The sequence below is a fragment of the Bidens hawaiensis genome, unplaced genomic scaffold (assembly GCF_021521415.1).
Source record: "Bidens hawaiensis isolate Kalapana, Puna unplaced genomic scaffold, B.hawaiensis_p1.1 tig00017855_1, whole genome shotgun sequence".
In the NCBI taxonomy this organism is placed as follows: Eukaryota; Viridiplantae; Streptophyta; class Magnoliopsida; order Asterales; family Asteraceae; genus Bidens; species Bidens hawaiensis.
In genome coordinates this window covers 234,898-246,041 of record NW_027492692.1, presented here as the reverse complement: position 1 = coordinate 246,041, position 11,144 = coordinate 234,898, and the positions used below count along the sequence as shown (strand labels likewise).

The 11,144-nt window shown below is 36.0% G+C and overlaps 1 protein-coding gene and 1 pseudogene across 2 annotated transcripts; one reads left to right on the top strand and one right to left on the bottom strand.

Moving 5' to 3' along the window:
- Positions 1-623: 623 nt before the first annotated feature.
- On the top strand, positions 624-3,985 carry LOC143554806 (uncharacterized; annotated as a pseudogene). Its single transcript, XR_013139085.1, has 12 exons — positions 624-746; positions 912-1,127; positions 1,202-1,278; positions 1,383-1,482; positions 1,609-1,676; positions 2,114-2,191; positions 2,748-2,812; positions 2,890-2,956; positions 3,048-3,229; positions 3,318-3,374; positions 3,439-3,534; positions 3,641-3,985. The product of XR_013139085.1 is annotated as an uncharacterized LOC143554806 (transcript).
- Positions 3,986-4,393: 408 nt separating this feature from the next.
- LOC143554815 (uncharacterized) lies at positions 4,394-10,895 on the bottom strand. The gene is made up of 4 exons (XM_077044494.1): positions 10,612-10,895; positions 9,245-9,931; positions 7,454-8,386; positions 4,394-6,959 (listed from the first exon to the last, which is right to left on the bottom strand). Exons 1-4 carry the CDS (start codon positions 10,811-10,813, stop codon positions 4,678-4,680), a joined length of 4,104 nt encoding a protein of 1,367 aa, XP_076900609.1. The 5' UTR covers positions 10,814-10,895; the 3' UTR covers positions 4,394-4,677.
- Positions 10,896-11,144: the final 249 nt, after the last annotated feature.

The window sequence follows — 11,144 nt, the reverse complement described above, 5'->3', positions numbered from 1 at the left end:
AACAAATATATCAATATAAGGAAAAAAAACCTAATAATAACAAGATATAAATCAACAAATAATTATAACGTCACATAATCGAAAATCAACATTACGGACAAAAACTAACGGCAAACACTTATAAAAACAAACCTACTTATAAGTGAGCAAATTAGTTCTCAGTTGTTTTCATACTAAGAATGATTTCTATTTGATCGTGAACTATGCAGTCGATATCGCCGATATATCACAGATATATCGGTTATCGGTCATTGGCGATATATAAATTAGAATATCGGTACCGATAATATCGACGATATTGGACCGATATTCCCAATATCAGTGTTTTAAGTCTTAATTATCAACTTTTAGTGTTCAATGTTAGTGTTTAAGTCTTAATCAATTCTTACTTGCTACGATTGTTAGTGTTTTGCAATTTGTAAAAAGCTAATTTGTTAATGGTATGAGACTATTCTGAATGATTAGTGTTAAATTGTTATATATAAGAATTTTACTTTTTTTTAAAAATTACCGATATTCCACCGATATCTCACTGCGATACCGATATCATCACATGACCATATTTGCTATCATAAAACTTATATTTGTGTAATAATAAAAAGTTCAAATGTAAAATAGAAAATAAAATAGAATAGGTGTTTCACCGTCGTCGTGGTGGAAACTACGGCTAGGTCATATTAATTCTTATAGCGTAATTCACACCTGCAAACGCCCATCGATCCCAAACCTTTACTTTCGATTTTCTGGTACGTAAAAATCCTTTCTTTCCATTTTCAATTTGGGTTTTTTTAGACAATTTTGATCATTTTTATTTAGGTTCAATTTATTAATTTGACAGTCTAGAGACTCTGATTATGTTTATGACTGTAGCTTATTATTATTATTATTATTAATTAATTAATTAGTTATAGACTTGTAGGTGAAAATGGAGAACCCTGTTGTTAACCAACTGCCAGAAGCTGATTCTTTGCCTGATGGATTTGTTGATAGTAGTACCTCTGCGGAGCAGCTAACCCGTTGTTCCTCGACTCGGGGTCGAGAAAGTCCAATGCTTGATTATAAAGAGGAAAAGTTAATCGAAGTTGGTTCGCGCCCCGATTTGTTAGTCGATGACTTTCAAGAACAATGTAATATTTGCTTTTCTTGAAATATTACTATTTGTTTTGTAACGGTAACTTTAATTGCGTTTATGTTGCGGCAGCCGAGCGACGAGTGGAAACGCTAACGGACCGTGTGCAAGGGATGTTGGTGTCGGAGGGCGATGGAATAAGCAGAAAAGTATTTAGTAATAACTTTGTGCTTTTGATTATGTGGATTGTGGACTGTTTTGTTTATTGAGTTAATAGACGGGTTGTGATTAAGAGAGTTGTGTTTGGTTTCAGGATACGAAACGTAAAAGTGGAAAGCGTGTGTTTAAGACGGAACAGGAGTTTTTGGAGTTCACTTTGAGTTACCAGAGAGTTATTTCAGAAAGAGATGCAGGTGCGTTATTTATACTGATAACATGTGATTCAGTGTTTATATGTTCGTACATTATTTAGATTATGCAGTCTCGGGTGCGTATATATTTTTTATTAACTGTAATGTGATTATACTTTCTTTTTACAGCAATTTCTATGAGAGATAAACTTGAGTCGTTGTGTAGGGAGCTACAACATCAAAACAAGATGTTAATGGTATGTTTTAATTACGCGTGCGCATTAATATCATTTGTTCTCAAATTCTGTGGTATAACTTGATGGTTATTTCAGTATTTATATATGTCAATGTCACGAAATCTATTCTAGAAAAGCCCGTTACACGTAATATATTGTAGTTGTGACTGACTAATGTTATTCTAACGAGCTTCTTTTTTTATAAAATTGTACCCCTTTTAGTTGTATTAATAATGGGAATAGGATTGGTTATGAACAATTCATATTTCACACCATATAACTCATTTGAGATAAACTAAATATACAATTTGTTTCTGTTGATTTAGTTTTTAACGCTGTTGAATGGTCAATTCCTTCGAAGTTACTATGCATCGTATTATGTGATTTATTGTTATGTTCTTTAAGCGTGTCTTTGATGAAAACGCTTCTTATTTTATTGTTGTTTGGCACATTGGCAGGATGAATGCAAAAGAGTATCAACTGAAAGTCAGAACTTAAGACTAGACCTATCCGACAAGTTTCAGAAAGCAATAAAGGTATCAATATAAATGTAACATGTATATGTAGGAAACTTGTTTAGAGAACTTGTTTATCCATACACATTGACACATGCATTATGCATACTCCCTCTTCCCCGAAAATAAGGTAACCTCTTGAGTTTTCAGTGTCAACCCTAGTTGTCAAATAAAAGCTGGCACACAAGTTTTTTTGACGTGCAACCATTTTGTTTCAGTTACTCGATTCTTTTTATACAATCCAAATAAAAGTTAAGAAAAACCAGTTTGTTTTCTGTAAAAGTCCGAATTCACGCAATTTTAACCTCCACGTTGACTCGTTTGACTTTTCAGTGACTATCTTTAAAGTGAAGGGAGCATGCATGCCTCTCATTTATCTATACTTACAAATCCTATGAAGTTATCTACTTTGTTATCAGATAGTATGCTCTAAATTTTTTGAAATAAGAAAAAAAAAACGTTATTTTTCTGTAATTCTTACTGCTGATAGTATCTTTTTTATTGCATGGTTATTTGTGTCATGTTGCATCCAACTAGTTTTTTTTATTTATTTTTTATTTTTTTTGCTGCGTTTTAGGATGTAACCGACAAGCTAGAGGAGCAAAGGGATGACAGTCTGACTCAACTGAAGGAAAATGAAATGTGAATTTTAACATATCAATTATTCTAACATATAGAAAGTGTTTATATATAATGAAGTTTAACATATCGTTTCACAGGTTAAGAAACCAACTGAAGCAAAAGGAAGGTCAACTCGTGCTTGCTGAGCAACAGCATGCTCACCAGGTAATTTAGTTGTATATCCAGATTGCAGACTAATGATGTGAACATGTGTGGAAATTATGCAAGTTTATCATAATGAATATATGAATTGCAGTTGAAGCAGAAAAGTCTAGAACTCCAAATTGCAGATTTGAAGATCCAACAACATGAAGAAAATTTAGTTAAGGAACAGTCACAGATCAAGTTGTATGCAGAGCAAGTGTCAGAATTGTTGACAACGGAGAAATTTTACGTTCACAGTTAACCGCTGATGGTGAAAAGTTTCAGCAATTCCAGGTTAACCTTATGCAGGCATATCTATACGATCTATTTTTTATGTAATCGATGCTGAATTATGGCTCTCAAACAAGATATTATTTTGCAGGATGCGTTAGTGAAGAGCAACGAGGTTTTTGAATCATTTAAGCAAGAAATGGGAAAGGTATGCGCGTTATGTTCTTAAATCTCGTCATATTTCTTGTATACTAATATATGTGCGGTTGTAGATGACAAAATCGATAACGGATCTTAAAAAGCAGAATACCTTTTTAAAGAGCAAGACCGAAAAATCAGACTACACTCTCGTACAACTAGTGGAAGAGGTTAGTGGGTCCAAATAATTAAATTAAACTTTTGTTGGTTGTTTTACAATAAAGAAATTTATCAGTCGTTATCGGTAACTTTACATAAATTATTGTTTGTGAGCAGCGCGAGCACATGAAGAAGCAACTGGAGAAAACCAAGAATCAAAAAGAAAAACTCGAATCATTATGCAGATCACTTCAAGCAGAGAGGAAGCAGATCACTCAAAACAATGCTGATTCGGTCCCTGTTTAAATCCTACAACTTTCCGACACTAAAATTATATTTGAGATTCCGTTTTCTCAATCTTTTTTGTTGCGCTGGAGCTAAGTTTGTGCTTCCATGTACTCAACCGGCAAGATTATTGAATCTTGATCCAAACTTTTGATCATTTGCATGATGTGATCTGTATTCGAAATTATACCGTGTTTTCGGTTGAACCTAGAAAAATAGCTCATAAACTAACAAAACTAATGTCTGCCCAGCTTTGGATTTAAGAAGGTAGTCATTTGACTTGATAAGTCAAAAATGTATGGCAGCTAAGATCTGTGATTAGAAAATATGACAACTGATTAGCATATTCTTTTTAATACAATGGAAAGATACAGGAAGCTGTCATGATGTTGAAATTGCACCTACCACCTACCATTATTGCTTATTGACTTCAATTATCATAAATCACACCCACGTGGCCACGTCACAGATAGTGACACCCCCACTTGTCACTTATTATTGTTCACCAAATATCAAATCATGAAAATGCCATTTTATAAATACTAAAATTTTATCACAAGTTAAAACAGAAAAGTACAAATATTTTGTGATTTTACTTTACTTTCAAAATATCAAACAACCATCACTTTCATTGCTTAAATCACAACAATCAAATACACTGGTTTAAGCTAAGGCTGTAAAAAAGAAAGATAAATAAAATTAAACATCTGGCCTGGCTTACCTAACTTGACATAATTATTTTGTTCATTTGACAAAACAAAAAAAATAAAAGTAAAAAACTGCTCCCAATATTACAAAACAACCTAAATCAAAAGAGACGGCAACAGTATAGAGAGCCATCATGTTCTACCACTGCTCAACTCAGTACAACAAAACATATATTACACATTGATGATAAAAGAAAAAGGTCAAAGTCACCACCACCTGTTTCATCTGCTCCCGATATCACTAACGTTGCTTCTCCATGACTCCGTTCCGCCATTCTTGTACTGTTCGGTTTTCGCATAGTGCATTCTTATAGCTGCCACCGGGTCTGACACTCCATTGCAAGCCCCACCAATCACATTCATACCGCCTACAGTTGTAGACAACGTTTCAAACTCTTTCCTTCTTGGCATCTCGGGTAACAACTTATCTACGGTACAAGACTGACCATACGCATGGTAACTTGAACCTCGACTGTTGGTTAGTTTTCTAGTTTGAAAACCAGACACAACATTTATGTTATTATGTTGTTCATTACCATTTTCTAGAGAAGAATGCTGATGCTGATCCAGCTTTGGCAACGAAGAAATGTTGCTAAAAGCAGCAGGATATTTTGCCAGCAAAACCGCGGAGCCTGGCAATGAAGGATACCCGGTTTGTATTATGTTCCCGTCCCATAACCCATGATTTCTTTTCAACTGAAAATCACTATAATCAAATTTCAAGTTATAGGATTTACCAGCATCGGGTTTTTCGTTCTCTTGTGTACTGCTGTTTGACTTTGGCAATGAACGATTAGTTATAATCTGACCAAACAGTTTCACGTCACCGCTTTTACTTGGCTTTTCAAGAGATGAACTCCGTCTCGGTTGTTGCGACACATGTGTCAAATCGGTGCCCATCTGTATGCACCCATCGATTGGCAGTAAAAGACTCTCGTCCAACTTGAGTTTGCTTTGTGGTTCATTAGAGCTTAGAGAGCGTTTGTGAAGATTCAATTGATAACCATCTATACTTGAAGATCTTTGACTACTTTTCCTGAAAGTGAGTCTAGATGACACGTCATCCTGGCTGCTAACAGTCTTCCTTGGAGGAATAGGCTCTTCGGGAAACAGGTTAGACATGACAAAACCATTATTTGTTTCCTGACAAGTAGCGTTATCTGAAGCTGCATTCAAGTCCAAAGTGGTTCCATGATTAGTAGTTAAACCCAAACTACTACCTCTTGAGTAGAAAGAAGCAGAATTAGGATCCTCAGCGGCGACTGTTTTGGCAACTGTTTCAGGTTCTTCACCTTTGGCACCTGATGCAGAATCAGAACACGTGTTTTGTGGTGATTCCAGGCTGGCAGCTTCACTGTCAGCAGCTCCTTCCAAATTACCCCCAACCTTATCCTCCACGCCAAGCTCGGGTTCTCTACAAATGGGGGCCACATTTTGGTCAGACTCAACATGCTCTTCTCGAGAATCTGATGAGTGCAGGTCTTCAGCATCTATTTTACACTCCATTGATGACTTCTCATTAGAGATACCAGAACCACTGTCCACCATGCAAGCATCATCTTGATCACCACCACCTTGATTGGCTCCCGTTGTACCTTCACTACCAACCCCAAGATTCGTCACATCCAACCCAAAACATTTTTTAACCTTGCTAAAGAACACCCTGCACTGATCACTAGATCTTGTCCCCATGCATCGTGAGATCATGGAAAAATCCTTACCATAAGTTTTAACTGCATTTATGAAACTAGTCCTCTCTTCATCTGTCCAAATAGACGAATTCATATCTTCCCCGCAACTGTCATCTGAACAAGTCTCCTCATCATCATCATTTAGTGAAGAACGACCTAGTTTCTGGTGGTCAACTGAGCTGGTGATGCAGGAGCCCAAAGCTTCTGATGATATAGACCCACATATCCCAGCTAACACATCAGCTGCAACCGTCTCCTGCTCGTTACAATAAATAGCAAAGTCGTTTGATCGTTCGTTCACATTAGCTACCATTGCTGAAGCAGCACCAAGCATGTCAAGAGAAGTGGCCCCCGTTTCTCGGTTTGGTCTTTTCCCATGTGTCACCAAGTATGTACTGTTAGCATTAATAACACAAGACTTCCCCTTTGCAAATTTTGAATTCTTCTTTATATTTTGGAAGCTCTCAGTCTTGTGATTTTTGTAGTAATACTCAACACAATCAGCGACTGTTTTGTGTTGAAAAAAAGATGCAATCTTTCTGAAATTTTTACCAAACAAAGCATACTGATCTAAGAACATTTGCTTATCTTCTTCAGTCCAGGAATTGAAAACAGCCCTTTCCTTTTCAACATCAACAGGGTTTTCCACTAAACCGTTATCTGAAATGAACTTGGAGCTCATTCGATCCCTCTTGTCTAATATAAAAGTTGGCATCTTCTGTTCATTCCTTTGAATCTTAGCACGTGAATCTAAAAGCAGCTTGTTCACATATTCAACTACCTCTTCAGTTGGTACCAGACGCGAACATCCACCTATATAAGAAAGTAAAACTTTAGAACTCGCAAAACCTAATATGATATCAAAGCACAACAAAGCAAAACCTAATGACAAACAAACACCCAGAAAATATCAAGTTCATAAATAAAAAATATCCCAAGGGGTTCCCGTGCAAAAGACAGCTAACTCATTGACACGCTTACTATGTATCAGCCATATCAAGTAGCTACAAAAATACATTTAGCTTTAGTTCACAAATAGCAAGAAAGACAGTACATAAAACCAGATACAGTGCAAGAGATCCAACAGGCAAAAAGGTAAATAAAATAAAAATGGTCTACACAGATAACTGCTTATATCAAGATATGATATAAAGATTGGCAAAGAAAATTTCATGTTCTAATTTTATGCTATGTCTCTTCATGCTAAATAATATTAAAAGCTATATATCGATTTTATCAAAACGTAAAACTCAGTTCCACTGTAATGATTGACACAAAAAACATATTAAAAATTAACCATTACTTACCAGGAGTAGATGATCGAGAATGGCTAAAAGCACGGTGCTTTTGAGAATCAGCATATCCCAAACGAGAGCTTGTTTCAAACTTCTTATGTGACTTTGCACCAGATCTTACAGAAAGCAAACGAAGACTTTCCTTCCAGGAGTACTGAAATGCCCTAAACTTAAGAGTGATGACCCTTTCTTTGAACTTCAAAAAACGTTTCCTCATAGAAATTTTTTTCTTAATCAGTGAATCGTCCGTAGATCTCACTATATCTGTACACAGATTTGTTGTTGGTAATAACTTACTAAGCTCATCAGATTGTCTACTTGCTACAACTTTGTTTGTGGCCAATATTGAATCATATAACTTATCATCTCTACCTAAATATACAGCACTACCAACAGAACCTGTACATGGACTTCCTGTTGAGACCTGACTACCATCCCTGCAAACAAGATCTTTAGAACATTCGGCTTTCTCAGATCTTTTATCCAAGCAAGCAGCATCATCCCTATGCTCTTCTGGAAAGGCATCAGCTTTTTTCATAGCAATATCTACTGAGGATGTATTTCTTAAATCCACAGTATTCTTGTTGCAATGTTTTAAAACAAAACTAGAAGCAAGCGAAACAGGACATGGATCTGCCTCGGGTATCAATGACTTCAACTCATGCTCAAGAGAATCAATTTCAGATTCTGCGATTTCAATTATCCTTGAAATATCTGCTTTCCATACCTGCAACTTGTCCATAGCAAAGCCAGAACTTGGAACAATAGTTGCATCAGTCTGCAGCAGATCATCAAGTAAAGAGCTCAAGTTAACGTCTTCAGCAATGTCAAAATTCTCCAAATTAAATGGTAATCCAAGTGTGTGATTTTGAGACAAGGAAACACCAGGATTACAACTATCATTATCCACTTGAATTGCCACGATAGATGTCTTCTCCTCTAGACCTGTCATGCCACAAGTAGCAAACAAAGCTTTAGATCAACCTTACCTTACCTAATAACGAAAAAACACAACATAGATATTTAACACACAAAAAAACTGTGTTTATTTATCAACAATTTAACATTATTAATTTTGTATCAGAAAACTTATATTAAGAAACTATCGAAAACTGATCACAAATAGTATAAATTTTACAGCTTTGGTGAGAACAGTTCAATAAACAATGACAAACAAAACCAATTTCCTTATAACGCATTATCACCGCTTAAGCATTACTTTCTTGTATCTGCCGCATTATATGGTTAAATTGAACTCATTATTTTAAAAGGACAAACTACTATCTTTTAGATGTGTGTGAGATCCTCCAATAATGATTTCTGTAATCCTAAATTGTAATTAATGCATTTAAAAAGAGTGTTAAAAATCTTTTAGATAACCGGATTGTAAAAACCATATGTGCAAGCAACAATTTATAAATCCTTTGCTTCATTCTCAGCCAAACCCAATTGGTTTAGTATAGAATGAGCATGCCCAAAAAGCCTTGGAAGTAAAAGTACTAGTACTATACTACTCCCCGTGTTGTGGGCCAATTAAACAAAAACATTTCTAGCAGGGCACAGATAGTAACAATGAAGAATTGATAATTAAAGAAAGCAAAATTCAGTTCAATGAGCGACCTAAAGAAACTTATTTCAGTGTTTCCTGTTTTTCCCATAAAAAACACACAGTCTTAACAAACATGAGCAATTAAGAACAGCCTTTCACCGTAAACCTCGGCAACAAACATAAGCAATGTGTAAGCACATTATGTTATGCAAAAAAAACATAAAAACTGAAAACTATAGAGGCATATAGGTTACCTGGAGACAAACTGCAAGCAACCGAGCAAGACGTGACAAGAGATGCACTTTCTGAGTTACCAGTAAGACTTGGGCTTTTACCAGGAATACTAGAGCTAGGAAGCAAAGACTCCGAGCTACAGACACCATTAACAATTCCATTTCTGGATCCATTCTCTTTATCAACAATATCATCAGGTTCAACCTTCTTTTTCTCATACTTAGCCAAGCCCTCCCCCCATCCCAGACGAGCCTTTTTGCGAGAGTTAGCATCATCAGGAGTATTTGGTGTCACACAAGTAGAAGCATCCCCAGAAGGTGACTGAATAAGAGCAGCAGCACCCGGTTGAGCCTCCATCTTGGTATCAAGAGGGTCCACCCCGACAACCTTACAACTACTTAAATGACTGAATCCATAACCTCTAGAAGACAAGCTCCCAGAACGCATCCACTTAATAGGCTTCCAATCAAGTGAAGACCCCAAAGAAACCGCCTTCTCGAGCCGCTGGTCGCCTGTCGCACTGACTCCATCACCACTGCTCTTAGCATGTTGGTCATTCAACTGAACTTGATCCCAAGGATTTACAAAGTCTGATTGAGGATGAGAATTACCGTTCGGTGATGCACTCATCGCCCTAAAGCTTCCTCTATTCAGATCTTTCTGATTCCCAGAGTCCACTGACACCGGTAACCCTGGCTTACCATGACCTACAAAAAAACAACCAAAAACAAAACAAAATTTTACCAAATCAAGTAATGAAAAATTGCAAATATAAAACAACCCTAGGTCATGACAGTATATATCTACAAAACAAACATGCTCCCTCCCAAATCCATATCTCAATATCTCATCCACTCAAAATCAATAGAAGCCATCAGATCTATACATTTACTAGCCTGTAACAAAGTGCATACCGGTCAATAAATTTATCTGGCCCTAAAACTACCAAAAAACCTGAATCCAAACCAAAATTCAATCCGAAAACCAAAAATCCCAAAACCAAACAGTTTTAAAAAACAATATAACTGAAACTTTGGTTTTCGATTCGGTTTTAGCCCAAAACCACACCAAACCGCACCACGCACACCCCTATCAAAATCAATAAAAATCACCAGATCTATACAATTACTAGCCTGTGATGAAGTACATACCAGTCATCAAAACTTATCCTCTCAGATCTAGCCCTAATTGTATTATAAAAATTAGGGCAAAAATACAGAAAAATTAAAAAAAATCGTATAAGTATAGATTTAATAGATTATAGGCTTAATAACTAAGATCTGTCATCAGCACTTAATCTCAAATCAACCAGACTCCTAATTTCCAAACCCTAGATACATTGAAAAAAAACAAATTAATTAATAAAAAAAGTAACTCATAAACTAACCAGAAAACGGGCGGCGAAAGTCATAACCAGCAGCGCCACCGCCGCCCCAACGATAGGCCGACAGAGATCCACGGTTATTATTATTATTATTATAGTGAGAGGACGGCGTAGTAGGCGAGTCTCTCCATCTTGGCGGAACAGCAACCTCCACAGGCTCCGAAGAGGACGGCTTCCGGTCAATCGGCAACGTCTCCGGCGGCATCAATCAATTATTAATATCAATATTAATCGATTCAATTCCACAAACGCATCAATTGTGAGAAGGAGGAGGAGAAGGCATTCAACACTGGTTGGTTGAAAATTAGGGTTTGTGATTAATAATAATAATATTATTATTAATATTAATAATAATAAGAAGAAGAAGAAGAAGAAGAAGAAGGTAAACTTTAACCTGAAGCTTCTTTCTTTCTTTCGTTCTTTCTATGCGTCTAGAAAATGTCAAGAGAGAGAGAGAGAGTTGATAAGCTTTATTATTATTATTATTATTATTATTATTATTATTATTATTGTTATTATTATTATTTTCAATGTTG

Bases quoted from the DNA above. Each gene is read 5' to 3' on its own strand.
- LOC143554815 (XM_077044494.1), bottom strand. From the start codon at position 10,813: ATGCCGCCGGAGACGTTGCCGATTGACCGGAAGCCGTCCTCTTCGGAG. The intron at 8,387-9,244 runs GTAACCTATATG...GTGGCATGACAG, and splicing joins TGCTTGCAGTTTGTCTCCAG to GTCTAGAGGAGAAGACATCT. The intron at 6,960-7,453 runs GTAAGTAATGGT...TTTCTTATATAG, and splicing joins TTCTCGATCATCTACTCCTG to GTGGATGTTCGCGTCTGGTA.